At 32.4% G+C, this 17,762-nt stretch overlaps 1 protein-coding gene across 1 annotated transcript; it reads left to right on the forward strand.

The window, feature by feature from the left end:
• The first annotated feature begins 3,177 nt into the window (after positions 1–3,177).
• On the forward strand, positions 3,178–14,263 carry LOC130613971 (uncharacterized). Its single transcript, XM_057435351.1, has 2 exons — positions 3,178–4,195; positions 11,029–14,263. Exons 1-2 carry the CDS (start codon positions 3,314–3,316, stop codon positions 12,229–12,231), a joined length of 2,085 nt encoding a protein of 694 aa, XP_057291334.1. The 5' UTR covers positions 3,178–3,313; the 3' UTR covers positions 12,232–14,263.
• Positions 14,264–17,762: the final 3,499 nt, after the last annotated feature.

The raw sequence follows: 17,762 nt of genomic DNA on the forward strand, positions 1-17,762 counted from the left end.
CAATGACACATCAAAATTTTAACACACGCCCGTGGGTAAGAAGTTATAACAATATTGGCTCCACATCTGCTTCTAACAAAAGCAAATAACCTCAAGAATTCAGGCACTGCGTACTTTGTCAGGAACAAAGTTAATCTATAGAGATTATAAATTTTTACGATTTGAGGTAAGTTGAAAGCTTGATTGAAGGTAATAAAAGTGTGACTTCACAAATTTCACCTTACCAATAAAACTAATCTCACGTCCAATTACACAACACTTCCGAACAAGTCACGTGACAATGACTTTATTTGATGTCTTTTGATATTCTGATCTTTTTTTCAAATCTGGTCTGTAAATTTTTTGCAAACTAGTATAAAGACCATCCATTATGAAAGTGCTAAAAACTGGTTCGTACTTTATTCTCAGAACATTTTTGATATAAATTGGCCGTATCAAGTAGCCCAATGCGAAAAGTCTTTAGAAAAATAATTTCCCTTTATTGGAACTTTCGTTTTTTTAGCAATGCTATTATCCTAGCAAAATAGTTGTAAAGTGCATTTTTCCTCACCCCCAGATCTTCTTCTGACTTCTCCATCATCCGAACAGCAATACAGTAAGAGGCGCTGAAAACGCGCTTGTTTTATCAGGACGCTCCGTTATTAAATCTATTTAACAAAGACCATTTTAATGAATACTTCCTCGACTACTTCCTTGTATATTAATTTTAGATATTTTAAGTACCAGATCGAGGCTATGTATCAGAGTGAGGCTATTTAAAAGATTGAGGTTATGCATCAGAGTGAGGTTATGCATCAGATTGAGGTTATGTATCAGATTAAGGCTTTGTATCAAATTGAGGTTATGTATCAGATTAAGGCTATGTATCAGATTGGGGTTTTGTATTCGATTGAAGTTATGTATCAGATTGAGGCTATGAATCAAATTGAGGCAATATATGTAACAGATTAAGGTCAGTCTCAGATTGAGATTAGAAAGTACTTTTTCTTCTGATCTAAACGGAGTAACGGAGCAGCGGAATGACGGAGTAACGGAGTTATTGCTGGACATTGACAAGACTATTGAAAAAATAATTACTGTTTTAAATGATAATATAGCTATTGTAAAAAAATGTTCAGAAAAATGAGCAGATATAATTACTGTGGGTACTTTTAGGGAGGTCTAGATAAATGCGTCCGCTTTACCACAACAGTGCGCGTTTCAAGGGTGTTTGCTAGGTGGTGGTTTAGAGCAGTTGTCTTGTTAAATTTTTCAAATAGCTATATTGTTCATTTTATGGATAATTAGTTTAAATTATCAACAATTAAAAATTAATTAAATTAAAATTGTTCCTGATTTGCTATACAAAGGATCTTATTTGAGGATTTAGCGTTATGCATTTGTTGAAATTTTGAATAATATCGAGGTATCTTTCATGGGTTTTTTTAATGCTTCGTCTAAAGTAAAAAAGATTCACTTAGGAAAATATTAAGCGAATGTGCTTGTGCGACGGTGCACGAAATAGGAAATAGCTTGAAAACTGAGCAGAAGTAAGTAATATGCAACACCAGTCATTCAGCGTATAAAATAAATCACAACAGGTTTGAACGTGAACAGTAGATAAATGTGAAATTATCGCTGATCGCCGAAAGACATTAAAACAAGTAACCATCGATCTTTTTGTATAAAACAAGTAACCATCGATCTTTTTGTATAAAACAAAAGATGTGACATAAACACGTTATTCGTATAAACACAATGAAGGGTTTCCACGGAACGAATTGTGAGTGAATGGAGAATTCGGAGACGAGCTGCGAAGTATCTTTTTGATTTTCACGTGAAACGAAAAACATGTGGCGAATTTAAAATACTGAATGTGCGCACTCTTTTGGGTATTAAAAATAAGACAGTTGTTTTGAATTCTTTCCAGTAATAAGTTTTCCTGAGAATAAACACTGAATATTGCGTTTTGAGGTTTTGATTGGTTAAGTTTACAGCGAAATATTTCGCCGAAGCGAATTTTTTAAAGCAGAATGAAAACAAATAAAACTGCGCATGGTCAGATACATTTCGCCAGCGAATTCGCTGTCCAATTCGCTTCGTAAAAATCCTCCTTAAACGATATGCCACAAAATATCAAAATAATTAATAATTCTGACAAAGTGACATTTCTCAGCTTCTATCGGTAATCTTTATTTATTTCAATAATATTTATACATATATATTATATATACATGATTGTTTTATCAGTTTAAAAAATCTGTTTTCCATAAAGTCCTGATTCAAATTAAAAATAGTAGATTAGTTATATACAAATATTAATAAACATCTAAAAAGAAAAAAGACATCCAAAACATCAGAAATAAGGGTCCTGCGAAAGGAGTCTTAATGCACTAAAATTCCTCTTCGAAGCAGCAGAAGTCCTGTAGACAATGTTATGACAGAAAAGGATTCATTGATCGAGGTGTGTTGTGATAACTCCACCATGATCTAAAGGCGCGAAGTGCAATCACACCTAAATTGAATAAAAATCTTAAGAAATCTTAAAGAACAAACAAATTCATATTTTATACTTCTCTTTTTCTTATTTTTTTTTAGATTATAGTTAGTTTATTATGTGGCTTGTTATGTTGTTCGATTATTATTCACTGTGCTATACAGCTAAAAACTTTCATTGTAAACCAACAGTAAGATTAAAAGAATTCCATCTACACCACTGTGTGTTTGTGCTTCCAGAGATACCATACGATACACACGCTCTTCTTTACTACAATCCAATATTTTTGCAAGCAGCCATTTCTTCTGACAAGTAAATGTTCTGCTATGCCAGGCGTATACGCATTTGTGAAATGTCGATTAAATTCGATTAAATATTTCCGATTGTCGTTGATTATGTCAGCATTTTCGCTTTCTACTACGGTTTTACCCCGGTTATGATATGTCGATAATTCGGCATGGACGTATTTGTGGGTAATTAAACCTTTTAGCCAAATTTTGCTTGCTTTAATTAATATTGAATACCACTTGATGCTACACTTGATCCTTATAACATTGTAGATATTTCCTTGATTTTATTTAGAAAGATGCATTGAGATAAAAAAAATGGTACGAAAATTTGACGCGATTTGAGCAAAACAAGTCGCGCGCGCTCTGCCTGACACTCGTTTTCGGAATTGGTGTAAATCTCTCGTTTCGTTGCCGTGTGTTTAGTTACACTTTTTTCTGGGAAGAAGAACTTGACGACAACAACCCCACATTGAGTACAATTTTATTTACTATGTCTGAAGAGGAAGCAGATGATGAAGGAGACACACATATTGTTTAAATAAAAAGTATGATAATTTGTTTTTTATATACATTTGTTATGGGTTGTGCTGTTGGAAAAGAAATAGCTGATGGAAATAAAATTGATGATAATTTGCCTCAACTTGAAGCAGGCACCCTTGTGAAAAAGTCAAAGCCAAACTTCGAGGATTTTACTGTGCTGAAGCCAGAACCTGTTTTAAAAACTCCAAAATATAGAACTAAAATTGACTCAAGAGTAACTTCAAAATATGATGTAAAAGCTCTTATAGGAAAAGGTTCTTTTAGTGATGTGCTTAGGGTTGAGTGTAAAACTTCGAAGCAGCCTTATGCCATAAAAGTTGTGAAAGTTCATACGTTACAAGAACAAGAAGTTGTTAAGTCAGAACTTCATGTGTTAAAACATATTGACCATCAGTTTGTTATTAAATTATATGAAGTTATAATATCGAAAGAGTGTTCCTATATGGTCATGGAATTAGCAACTGGAGGTGAACTTTACGATAGGATAAAAAGTAGGGGCCACCTCGAAGAAAAATATGCTTGTAATATAACGCAAATGGTTTTATCTGGTATTACTTATTTACATTCAGAAGGTATTACACACAGAGACTTGAAACCAGAAAATTTGTTATTTTATCACCCGGGAAATGATTCTAAAATATTAATTACAGACTTTGGATTTGCTAAAATTCTTTCAGATGAAAAAGAAACCCTTAAAACTTGGTGTGGTACGCCAGAATATATAGCTCCTGAGCTTCTAAAAAAGGAACCATATGGAAAAATCGTAGATTTATGGGCGCTTGGTGTTATTGTTTATGTTATGTTGAGTGGCCATTTACCATTTAGTGCTGACACAGCACCAAAATTATTTAAACAAATTATGGATGGTGTTTATGGATATCAACGTGAGGTAAGAATTTGTTTTTTTGTATTTTTGCTGTTAATTTTATTTTCAAAATGCTGTCTTCATTGTCAAAAGACTATTTTATAAGCTTACTATCTAAATTGACTTATTACTATTTTTGATCTAACAATATAATTTTTTTTATAATTCATAAAGTTTATCTTTTATTACTTTTTCTTTTTTACTCAATTGCCAAATTTCATTGAGCTAACTTTTGAAACATGACAACTAATGTGAGTATGTGAAGAATTTCCCCTGCGTAGCAAAAAATCTACAATGTTAGAAAAATAATGGTCATAAAAATAAATACCACAAAACTTATAGAGTCATATAGATGGGATTATTTTTATTTGTCTAAAAACAGTCCTGGATCAAAAACAATATTTCACAACGATGTGTAAGAATTCTGTATTTGTATACATCATAAGTAACAGCGTCCATCAAATAAAACATGTTTACTGTCGGTTTTTTACAATAACTTTTTTTTGCTATGTTGCATGATTATGATACTTGCTAAGTTTTAATATTTATCTATTAGGCACCTGTATCCCAAATTTTTAGGTTCCATACCTCTCAGAGCCTGAAATATTGACTATTACTTGAAACTACCCTTAAAAAATCTTTATGAAATTCTTATAATTAGGAAGATATATGAGCTTTTGTTAGGATTATCCATAGAACTTAAAATTTCCAACACAACTTTATTTTATCCAGGGGAATCATTCCGTAATTTTTTGAAACACATTATTAATTTGATTTCCTGATTTTTTATAGTTGATTTTTGACATGTCAACTGTTTAAAAACTGGAAAATATGCTAAATACTTTTTATTTAGCTGTCAGAAACTTTAAATATATTGTTAGCATTCGATCTTTAACTTAAGTAATTAAATTTTAAGCAGATAGTGGTGTTTTGGAGAAATTTCAAGCATGCAATGAAGTCACAAAAAAACTATGCTTAACATTTTTATATGACATTCCAATTGTCCTACAAGAATCGATATGTTTGCCGACTCCATTCTAAAGATGTACAGTATTGTTAATGTAACTTTTTTAATATGATGTAATAACCTAATGTAATGTAACCTAATGTAACACATGTAAAATGCAAGCTATTGTTTAAAAGCACTAGTGACCCCAAAGGCTATTAAAATTTATTATATATTTTTATTAAATAAACAGCCACACGTGAAAAAGGAAATGCTTTTGAAAAAATTTTTTGAAACTGTTTTTAGATAAAAAATATGCTTATTTTTAACCTTCGTTAGAACTTATTCCCATCATCTTAGAAGGTATTATATATGAATATTTTTAAGCTGTGACATGACATTTTCTCATCATTTTAGATCAAAATACAGCAATTTTTAAGTTTCGCAGGGACATTATGTAGTCATTTTATAACGAATTGCAGCATCTTTCAGCCTTTGTGATTCAGCATTCTGAGCGGCAGCAGAAATTTGCAGATACAATCTTCGAATTTAACATAGCACTTTGGCAGATTCATAACTCACGTCGTCAAAATTCTGCCGGCGTAATTTTTGCATTGACAGCGTACGTTGGCAGATTCATAATTCATGTCAGGAATTCAAACTACGGCCACATGAATGTGAGAATGAATGAACTGAAAGAAACAAATGTGTGAATAAATGAAACAAAAGAAAAAAATTGTGCTGAAGATAATTACAGTCGTATGTCTGAGCACCTAGGTATTTCTGCACTTACAGGTAAACATGTTAAACTTGACTCTCAGACCACCGCTGTTCTCGAACATTTGATGTCTTGTAATCACTCTCCAGCATTGTTTCACAACTTCTCAGTACTTGCATAGTACTTAATACTAATGATTTCAAACTTACTCTGATAAAGAGTTTATCAATTGAGCGTGACCCTCCTATTGAGAATAACGCGGTATAGCCTATGCCTTTAGACTTATTTTGATAGTTTTATAGCTACAATTTAATTCTTATTGTTATAATTAGTATTTAAGCGTAATCGTATGAATTAGAATTAGTGTGAACCTGGGTGTTAAAGAAACCATACTTAGGAAAAAATAGATTTTGGATATCTCTTAGATTTTGTCAGGTATTTTTTCTTTCTTGATATATCAAAAAACTGCTCTACTAACTTGGTACAAGTGTTATAAATACGGTGTGATAAATAAAATGTGTGAAAAAGTTAAAACATTGCCTTGCTTTATGTTTATATCTTTTTCTTTCGTTGATCACATGATGTTAGAATAATTAAATACAACACTAGGTTATAAGCTAAGTTTACATGAGATAATTAAAGTTAGTTTGTGAGACACGGACTCTATTGTTTTGGACATCCAAAAATAGCTAATGTATTTAGTACTGGATTAGTGATACTAACAACAGTTCAGACACTATCGAAAGTTTGTGTGGAGATGCAACTATTAAATACATGTAAAGGTACATAAAAGCATTACATGTATGACTAGTAAACGATTTTTCCACGTACTAATGGTTTGCCTATATATTGTAATACTGATCGCATCTCTGTAAAATATAAAGATGGTAGCAGTGAGTAGTGAAACACAAATTCCCTTAATTTTTTGAATGTGCGAATTCCGGTTGTTTTTTCCATGTGCTAACAACTAGTTTACATTGCATTTTTATTCTCTTTTTTTTTATTCAACAAAATTTGTATGTGACATATTTTTTACAAATAGTCAGTTTTTATACATATTCGAATAAACAGGCACTTTTAAAAAAAATGACCTTATTGATAAAAATTTCTTAGCAATTGCGAAATTCAATAACAAAAAGGTGATGTGAACTTTTGAATGGAAGAATAACAAAAGTAAATATTAGGAGTATTTTTCTGTTTTTTTTTAACATTCTTTCAAATACATACTTTTGTGAATGACACACACCAAAAAAAGTACACCGTACTATGTCAATGTTTACAAAATCCAGTGATTAACCTTCTTTAACTTTTTTGTAAATTTTTTCTTATAAAAAAGGTGTTGTTGTGGTGAAATTTAAACTTGATAAACTTTTTTATCCATTGAAACAGCTGTGACATTCATTGATTGCTGTAGCTTTGAAAATTTGTGAAGTGCACATTTTTATGCATATTATTAACCCTATTAACACCAGCCTTTTTAGTTCTTGTAGCACAGGGGGCATAAAGTGCCCGTGGGCCATAAATGTGCAACTATTTATGCTTAGGTGACAAAAGTTGGCATACTTGTAAAAAGTCCTAATACAAATAGATTCCAGGTAAGAAATTATTTCAATTACGTCATTGGGATCAGAAATAATGTCACACATGCGTATTATAAAAGATCATTTTTCCAATTTCAGAATAGATTTAAATTTCTTAAGCTTTACTAAAGATATGGCCTTAAGTGTTGGTACACTTATTCACTGGATTAGAAGATTGTGAATAAAATTTATATAGGTCTTTTTTTTTTCTTTAACAAATCAGTTTTAAGAATGTATTTTGTATATTCAAATCTATAGAATGTTAAAAATTTGACCATATTTGGACGCTGCAGGACTAAATATTGAATTCATGTAAATTTCAAATATTGTTGCTGTCATATTTTCTCTTGATCTTGTTGTAATTTGTTATGCAAATTATTAAGAGGTATTTTTTTCGTCCTATTTTTTCGTGTTCGTGACTGCATGAGAAGAACATTATATTCTCTTTGTTCATGATTTTGGGTTTATTGGCATATTGCAACACCATTATATTTTATATGTTCATGACTTTAATAACCTTTATATGAAATATTAATGAATACAACATTATTAATGAAGTATGGTTAGTGTGTAAAAAAACGTTTTATAATTCAATGTATATATACTTATTGAATACATGTGGAGACTAGAGTAGTTCATCAATTTGTTTTGCTAAACAAGTATTATATATTTATTAAGAACATTTCTACTTTTACAACCATCCTTTTTGTAGCAGATTCAGATGGCTTTGGTGTTTGTAAAGCAGTTGTAAAGAATTTTTGACATTTATTTACTCCTAAGCATTTTTGAATTTTTTTTTACTCCCAACACACAACCAGCATGCATACCTTGCTTTTTTACTGTTTGAATCTTCTTGAATAATGACCATAGAAAATATTTCATATTTTATTGTATTAAATCATGCGATAATATTTTTTTTACGAACTGTAGCTAATCATTGAAAATTGAAATACTTCTGAAACAAGGATAGCAAACTTATTAATGTTTGTTTAAAAACCTTTTAATGCTTGTTTACACTCTTCTGAATCACAGTAGATTACAAAACCGTTCTTTTTTTATTGGAATCCATCAGCAAAAAATGACAAAGCACATTTGGGTGTCTCAATAAAAATTGCACAAGTATGGGAAAAAATTAAATTTTCTGCGAAGCAAAAGTTTGTAGCAAGTACTGTTGCGTACGCATGATGAATTTGCTCTACAGCCTGTGCATGCAAGCATCTAGCTTCTCTCAAGGATAGTTAAGTTCTATTTAAGTAGAATCTGTTTTGACGATGATGATGATTTTGTTCTTAAGGGTTGTTACTTAGTCTCAGTTGTCGTTTTCTCCGTATGTTCACTAAGTAAATCTCTTATGTTAGAAGAAGTTTTGTAGTTGATACAAATGATTAAATGATCAGACATAAAGAAAAATAATTTCAACTTTATTTTTGTGACTTTTTTTTACATTTGTAACAATTGTTACACCAGTCAAGCTGTAAGTTTTCAGAGAGAAAAATCTGTTTTTAGAGATATTACACCATGGTGTAACATTTACCAGGGCTGCGGTTCCTTGTCGTTTCATAGTTCTTTAGAAAATTTGCGAAATTAATTTCCACAAACTATTAAGCTTTTTGCAAACCACAAAAATAAATTCTGCAAAATTTTTAAAGTTTAAATCGCGAAAAAATATCAGCTTTAAAACCAAATCCTCTGATGTTGTTTAGTTTTTTATCTCATTGTGCTGATATCTCTAAAAAGTAGCATAAGTAGCTTTAACTTAAAAGTAATTAGAATTTTGAAAAGAAGTTCGGACTCTAAAATTATGCAGAATTTTTTTTATTTTTTTTTTATCATCCTGCGAATAATAAATTCCTGCAAAATCCATTGAAATTAATTAAAGGTTTTTGACATTAGAGTATGTTCTTTTCACAAATTGTTCACCTCTTAGTTTGGGGTTATTTCTTTGTGAAATTTTATTTTTACTATGAGTAGTGATGAAAACTGAGAAAAGTGAAAAGAAAAATCATTCATTTTAAAAATGTTATAGATAGCTGTATATTTGTACTATTTAAATTGATTATAAGCAGCAAATTTTTTTTAATTATGAACATAAATACAAATGAATATGTCTTAATTATAGTCAGCAAAATGCACATGTAAAATATGTTGATCAGCATTTCAAACTCTACTCAATAAAGGGAACAGTTAAACAAATTAGTTTTTTTTTTCGTCTAATTTTTCAAAATGTCAGAAGAGGTACATGTTTGTTTCATGGCTTGCATTTAGAAACATTTCTAAGTTATTCGAGAATTGTGTTACGAAAAAACATTGTTAGTGTCTGCCACCCTAAATCTTTTTTGCTGCTGTAGAATGATAGAACATGTAGCTGGCTCAAGATACCTCAAACCGTGGTAACATAGCATATATTTTTTCAAACAAAAAGCAACCAACATTCTTGAAATTACATCCATCCTTACTGTCAGCCATTTTGATTTAAAATGATAATTTTTGTAATTAAACTTGTTTGAAATCCGAACAAAAACATACGAAAAAGACGTTTGTAAGGCTGGTGGTCATAGCAACGCGCGTCAACATGTCCTCCAACATCGGGCGCCTTTTTTAGAAAATTATACACATTTTTTCAATCTTTTTTTTTATCAAAACAAGTAAAAACTTTTTTTTTAATTTATTATCAACTGCGACTTAAACGACTTCTTTTAATATGTCCCTTACATGGAGCATTTTTTTTAAAGTGCAGAAACCAGCACAAGCCTACCGTCTTCCCCTTGGTTTTTTTTGGGGAGAGGCACTTGATTCCGTGCGTAAAAAAGTTGTGAAATACTGCATTCAAAGCTTTTACTAATTTCATATTTTCATTTATTTCCTTCAATTTTAAATCAGATATAGCTCTTTATGTAATGATTGGCCCGCTAATAATTCGGTGTCCATAGTAACAGCTTTAAAAACAAGAATTTATAATAAAAGGAATGGCATTATCTGTTAAGACATTTGAAGAAATAGTAGAAATTTTAACAATAGAGCTGCAATCATCACATGAAACCAAAAGTAAATCTTTTGTTTTTCTTTCCTTTGGAAATAAAATTGTCATATTTTGATTTTATTGCATGCAATAATCTCCAAAACAGCAAATGAATAAAAAAATTATATATGCGTAGAAAAATTGCACATAAGGAGCGCCATTATGTGTTTAAAAACACTGACTAAATAGATATCCGATTTATACTCTGCCGCCCACGTGTTATCTTAAAATAGCTGTGATTCGTTTTACAAAACAGCGTGTTATGTTGTTTCTCTGAAAAGCGTTCCTTATTATAAAGATTAAGTTAATCGCTTTAGGTTTATCTACTGCGTGCTGAAATTAAAAAAAGTTCACGTCAAACGAACAAAAAAGAATTAAGAAAGCTTTTTCACATAAAGTAACATAGAAAATGCAACGATATCCGATAAAAGTAGTTTCTCATCAACATTTCGAATTTTAAACAACCTTTTACCCAGACCCTTAGTTTGTTTGTTTATGGAAATGTTTATTTGTTTGTGGGTTTTGTTTGTTTGTTTTTTGTTTGTCCATCTTTCCTCAAAAATCATATACGTCTTTTGTTTGTTGATGTTATAGGTATGGTTGAGTGTGTCTGAACAAGCTAAAGACTTCATCGATAAACTCCTTCATGTCGATCCAGATTTTCGTATGAATGCCAACTCGGCATCGTCCCATCCTTGGATGTCTTCTTATCCTCCTTTGCATAAACTGAAAAATGTTCAGAGAAATAAAAAACGGCTGAAAGCAAAAATATCAGACCTAACCACGAAGGAAGGTTTTATTCCATTGACTAATCGTAAGCGCTTTTCTGTTGAGTATGACAAAACGAATGGCGATCATTATGACTCCAATAAATTGGAGAAGAAACCTTTTGCAGAAAACGCAAGAGTAGCACAAAACGGCTTAATACTTCCTTTTACGAGCGATTTTTCGCATGACGTCATATCAAAGGACAAGATACTAGAAGATAACGGAAGCACGATGTCTCCTAGCAACATCGATTCGCTGCTCGCTACCGAAGATACGAACTCAGTGGCGAGTAATTTAGAAATGTTTCAACAATTTTACCAGAAATACGCAGCGACTGACGATCCAGTGATCAGGGAGCAGATGAAACATGAATATATGCAAACACTGCATCAGAGTAACTTGAGATTGCCTGTTCAAGTTGGCAATCAAACCCCTATAAATAATAATGGCTTTACATTTCCTAACAGAGGTTCGGTAAAAGACCGCAAACGTTCAGTGCACATGCAGTTCGAAAATATCGACGAAGACCCGGATAACGAGTCTTTGTCAACGAACACGAAAATGGATTTATCAAAGTTAGATCGCATTCACGCGAGCGGGGGTTCGCTCGTGTCGTCGCCTTCTTTTAAATCAGAGCATATACCAATCGAAACGAATTTACGCTCTGGTTACATAGAGAAAGTTGGCGTGTGGCTGACGGATCAAGAAGGGAGAGATAAGAAGGGAATGCGGGATAAATATAGTGCTGCCGACCAGTTTTTCACGGACGGTCGCACTATGTCGGCCAAAAGTAATTTGACCGTTAGTGATCATTCACAAGCCAGTTCGTTTAATAGATTCCTGCTACCCAACTCATCAGCAACACAAAAGTCACGACTGGATATGTCACAGAACATTTCGTTTCGTCAAAACGCCAGTTTGGCTTCGAATCCAACGACAGAGGAGATCACATTTACAAATTCTTTCACATCATCCACAGCGTTCCAACCGCTCATATTAGAGAATGTTGGCCACGCTAGTTTTGCTTGATCTCTCACGCGGATATGTTGGCTCGTCCTGCGCATAGTCTTTTACAGTTCAATTTTAAGACATTGGTTTTTAATACAACAGCCTTATTGGTCTAACCCAAAATTTTGGCGCATGCGCCTTTTGGCAAGGTTGAACAAAATGAACCCAACAATGGTTTGCGATGGTTGGCTGCTCACATGTTACTTTTCTTAATTAATAGAAGATAAAAACATGTTTTTATTATTTTGCTGCGCAAATCACTTTTTCAAATTGATACCATGCGCCTTTCAATACGAGGCTTCAATTTTATAAAGTCCCATATATTGTTTAGAATATTAATTTGAGCTTGTTGATTTCTTTAGCAAAAAACAGACAGATTCAAATTTTTTTATCACTTTCAATTTTCTCGTACATGAGGTGCATACACACTGTTTTATGTTTTTTGTTGTTTTTTATTGTTTTAAGGTCTTGCCGAACATGTATATTTAAAAGATTTATTTTCATTTATTGCATACATGTAAATTATAACATATCGCAACCTAGTACCAAGCGGCCTTTATATTTTTGGTGCAAGTCGATGAAATCCTGTAAAGCGCCCGGAAACTACATGTTTTTTTTTGATAAGCAATTGAAATTCCAAAATGAGGAGTTATTGTTGTCAAGAAAAACTGCTCACGAAACAAAAAAAAAACATTTTGTTAGCTTCACATAATGCTTAGCATATGCTTAAAAAATGACCAAATTTAAGCCCACGATGCTTGTGAATGTTATGCCTACAAAAGAACACATGTAGATTGAAAACAATCCATGTCCAGCAACTTTTTTTTAAATTTTTTTTTTTCAATCTTTTTACCAGCCCAAGTTTTGGAATGTAGATACAGTTTAAATTTTTTTAGTGGGATTGAAGTTTTTTCATTTTTCTAAGAGTTATTTTTTAATATACTTTTTCTGTTATTCTCCTAGAACCCGTGTTTGAGAAATATTTTCTCACCTTCTTTGACATTCGTTTAAGGCTTGGGCAAAGCATGCAACATTTCGTCCAACATAAATTTCAGAAGTTGTTGGATGCATAGATTTGACACATAGTTTTTGAAAGACGAAAAAGAAGAAAAAAATCGTGTTGGATGAAGTTTGACATGAGTCAAACTTTTTATCAACATTTTTCTCCCACATCCACCACAGTGTATATGTTGGATGCATTTGAGGTAAATTTCATCCAACTCATTTTCTCAGTGTGATGCGTAACTACTCGAATACTATTTTCAAAAGTTTTTTTTTTGACAATGAATTGTGTTTTTTATGGAATGTTTTATAAACAAATCTCCAATAGTAGGAAGAACATGTGGAAAGGAAAAATAAGTCAGCATGACAGCCATATCAAGTGATTTAGAAGACCAAGAGAAAAACGCAGGAAAAAAAATGCTGAAAAGTGTAAAATGGCTGAAAACACTGACAATGACAAAAGTAAAAAAAAAAACAAGAAAAGGTCAGCTTTTATTGGTCTAGTTCTACCTCCCCCCCCCCCCCCCCTGTAACATTTCTCGGAACCTTTGTCTGTCTTCGATCGAAGTTCTTGGATGATATTCGTAATATACCCCCTTTCTTTTCTTTTCTTCACTTAGTTTTTTGTTTTTCCCAAAAAGGTTTCATCATTCGACTAAAATGATGCAATGTCCTTGAATGTGAATTGTCAAATAAATGAAACAGTATGTTGGATGAAACAACTCAAATGCAAAATTCAAATTTTTCAGCATTGTAAATGTCCTCCAATATTCATCAACATTCTCATCAAAATGTTGGACGCATTTGCACCCGCCTTGAGAATAAATAATTGAAGGTAGTTTTCAGAGTAAACGTTTAAGGGTGTTTTTTTTTCATGTATATATATTTGTTTATGTAATGCATATTTGTGTGGATATTATTTTGTCCAACTATTTTCTACCATTCTTTATTTGTTCTTATTTGTGGTTGTATATAGCGAGGAATTGTAAATGACGCAGTATTTTTCAGTTTATAAGAATTCTTTTTTGGATTAAAATATTAAGTAAATAAATCTTGTTCTTTTATTGTTGTTCTTAGCCTGACTTCCTCAATCGACATTCCCAGGACAAAAAGAGTCTGGCATTCCTGAAAAGTCTTAAAAATGGAAAATACTAAACTTCGTCACTGTTAAAGAAAGAAAATTTGAGAAAGTTCAGGGTAGCCGCTGATTCTAGAACCTCTTAAAAAATTAGTTTCTCTTAAAAAAATAGTTTCTCGCGCAATATCCACCAAAATTCGAATTGTGCAGTAATGTATATATCACTCAGGATATCGTCTCTCAATGAAGATATATTTGAAGTATGACATATTTCATTTAACAGGTTATTTCTTTGCTTCTAAAGCGTTATGCAATTCAATTATTGTGTGTTGAAGGGATTTTTTCCAATATTACAGAGAGGACAACATATCTTAAAGGGAAAAATTTGTTTTTGCAAGAAGATCCGTGACATGAAATTTGGGCGAAATTATTGTTGGCGTATTTAGTTAATCTAACGCTCTTTGCCTTTTTAACACCCTCGTTCTATTAACGCCACCTTTTTAACACCCTCGTTCTATTAACGCCACCTTTACATGCTTAAAAAGGAGGCTTTTAATTTAAATTTGAATTTTTAACAAAAAAAAAAAAAATGCGCAGAGAAGACATGAGTAAAATTTATTGATATTTTTAAATAAAACGCCCACTTTCTAATTAACGTTCTCCTAATCACCTTAATTCATCAAATTTCTGTGCTCGTCTAATTTTCGGTGCATTCAACGTGCGAAAATTTAATGTGTGCGGAATATTTCTTTTAAGAAGGTGCGCGAAAATTTAATTGAGCGGAACTAGAAAAAAAATTAATAACGAATTTAGCAATCTCGATCCCAGGACTCATTGTCTCTTTAATGCAAAAACGGCGAGACGAATTCTTTCTTTCTCACCTCCCTAATATCAAAAAGAGAAAGGAATACCCTGGGGTCGAGGTTGGAGATTTAAATTAAACATAAAATTATATAGAGTTGTGTGAACACCGGAATTATAATTAAAAATAGTTTGCGGAAATTTAATCTTGGATAAATTTACTGAAATCTATCAAACAACTCCTAAAAACGAAGAATTTTGTTATCTCCGCAATGAAATGTTCACAAAAAAAGAAAAGTGTTTTGAAACTGCAATTATGACGCATTTTCAAAAACTTAAGATTTTTTTGTGCGGTGCTTAATCTATGTCGGCGCTTAATTTCATGGCGGCGCTTATTCAAAAAAAAGATATGGACTTCTTTAACAACTGAACCAGTTGCATTACCTGCGATTATTGAGTACTCCCAGCCGTGGACATATAACTGCTTTTTCTTGTAACAGTGGCTCTGCTCATCAAGTGAGCAAGCAATAAGCAAATTTAATGCTCAACGCATAGAGGAAGAGGGGGAGCTGGTCATGTTTCGAAAATCACCTCACTATGCTTCTTCTTGGTGGAGCCTTCAGATTACCTGTTTCTGCGTTAATTTCCCCTAAAGCTAACCGCTCATCATATCTCTTACGTTTATAGGACTCCCATCCTATCAGTTTTCGGTTAAAGAACCTTAACGATTACAAGGCCCCAAGAACGTTATCGACCCGAAAATGTGTTAAATCGGTACCCATCCTTCCATTTGGAGAACTTGCAATGGCAGCTTGACTTTTAAACTTCGTTTATATAAGCTTTTACTGCGCAAGTGGTGTTTCCAGGACGGCAGACTAGTGCTCGAAATCGACCAATTTAAAGCAACCCGGGCAATACTCAGCAGCTTCATTTTTTTTTCAAATTCAATTTTCGCAGATGTATATGTGAAGTAAATACCCTTTAAAATTTCCTTGTTAAGTTTAAAAACATTCATACATTACAGTTCCAATCCACATCGATGCCCTAAAAGGTTCAATAATTCAAGAAATTACCGTTTAGCGGATATCAACAAACAAACTAAGATTTTGTAAAATTGACAAGTCAACCTAAACAAGTTCAAAAGTAGATAAATGCAATGATTTCGCGAATTATGTCCACATGTGATGTAATTTTTCGCATAAATGCTTCTGTCTTCTGTGGTTTTATGTAGCAAATTTCAGGTCAAAAATATTGGTTCAGTTTTTACTATTGTGACTCAGGTTCAACTATTGTGGTTGAGATTGAGCTATTGTGGTTGAGATTCAACTATTGTGGTTGAGATTGAACAATTGTGGTTGAGATTGAGATATTGTGGTTGAGATTTAGCTATTGTGGTTGAGATTCAACTATTGTGGTTGAGATTGAACAATTGTGGTTGAGATTGAGATATTGTGGTTGAGATTTAGCTATTGTGGTTGAGATTGAGCTATTGTGGTTGAGATTCAACTATTGTGGTTGAGATTGAGCTATTGTGGTTGAGATTGAGCTATTGTGGTTGAGATTGAGCTATTGTGGTTGAGATTGAGCTATTGTGGTTGAGATTTAGCTATTGTGGTTGAGATTGAGCTATTGTGGTTGAGATTCAACTATTGTGGTTGAGATTGAGGTATTGTGGTTGAGATTGAGCTATTGTGGTTGAGATTGAGCTATTGTGGTTGAGATAGAGCTATTGTGGTTGAGATAGAGCTATTGTGGTCGAGATTGAGCTATTGTGGTTGAGATTGAGCTATTGTGACTTAGGTTCAACAATTGTGGTGGTTGAGATTGAGATATTGTGGTTGAGATTGAGTTATTGTGGTTGAGATTCAGCTATTTCTATTCAGGTAAAAAAAATTGTACAGGTTCACGGTTTGCATGTTCACGTTCATTTTTTGTATTTAGATCTAAGGATTTTCTTATTCATTAGCAGGGTTTATACATTCAGGTTCGGTATATATTCAGGTTCGGCATATATTTAGGCACAGCGTATATTTAGGTTCGGCATTTATTTAGGTTCTGTGTTTTTAGATTTAAGTTGATCAGGGATTTTTATATTCAGATTTAGCACACTTTTTTAGTTTAGCCTTTTTATTATCTATATTTATTTTGATAATTTGTTTATTTGTTTTCTATTACATTTGGTTATTTTGCGTGGTCTTAACGCTCAGCAACAAAACGTTATCAGATATTGACCCTAAAAATGAAAGACAACACGATGGACAATGGTTTTATCTTGTCATACCTATCAGTTGTTTTTTCCTAACAACGTTTTAAAAATGTGCAGCACAATTTAATGTTCTTCGCAGACATCGCATAATTAGCATAAAACCGCAATAGTACTTTCTTCTGTCTTTTTTTAGTCTTAAATATGTACCCCATTTTAAAGAAAGGCTTAAAAAAGGCTGTAGATGAATTATGAACAAGTACTGAAGTACAAAATACAACATAAGATCGTTCTGACCACATCAAGTTTCGTGTTTTTACATCCTTTTCCAATAAAAAGTTGAAAAAGCCAAAACGTTTAGTCTAGTTGAGATTTGCCATTTTAACAGCGCACCAAAGTTTTTGGCCTGTGTATTACGTTTTTGAAGCTAGCCTCCAATGATAACGGGAGTTGAATTAATAGCGTCAC

This window comes from Hydractinia symbiolongicarpus, chromosome 11 (assembly GCF_029227915.1).
Source record: "Hydractinia symbiolongicarpus strain clone_291-10 chromosome 11, HSymV2.1, whole genome shotgun sequence".
Taxonomy (NCBI): Eukaryota; Metazoa; Cnidaria; class Hydrozoa; order Anthoathecata; family Hydractiniidae; genus Hydractinia; species Hydractinia symbiolongicarpus.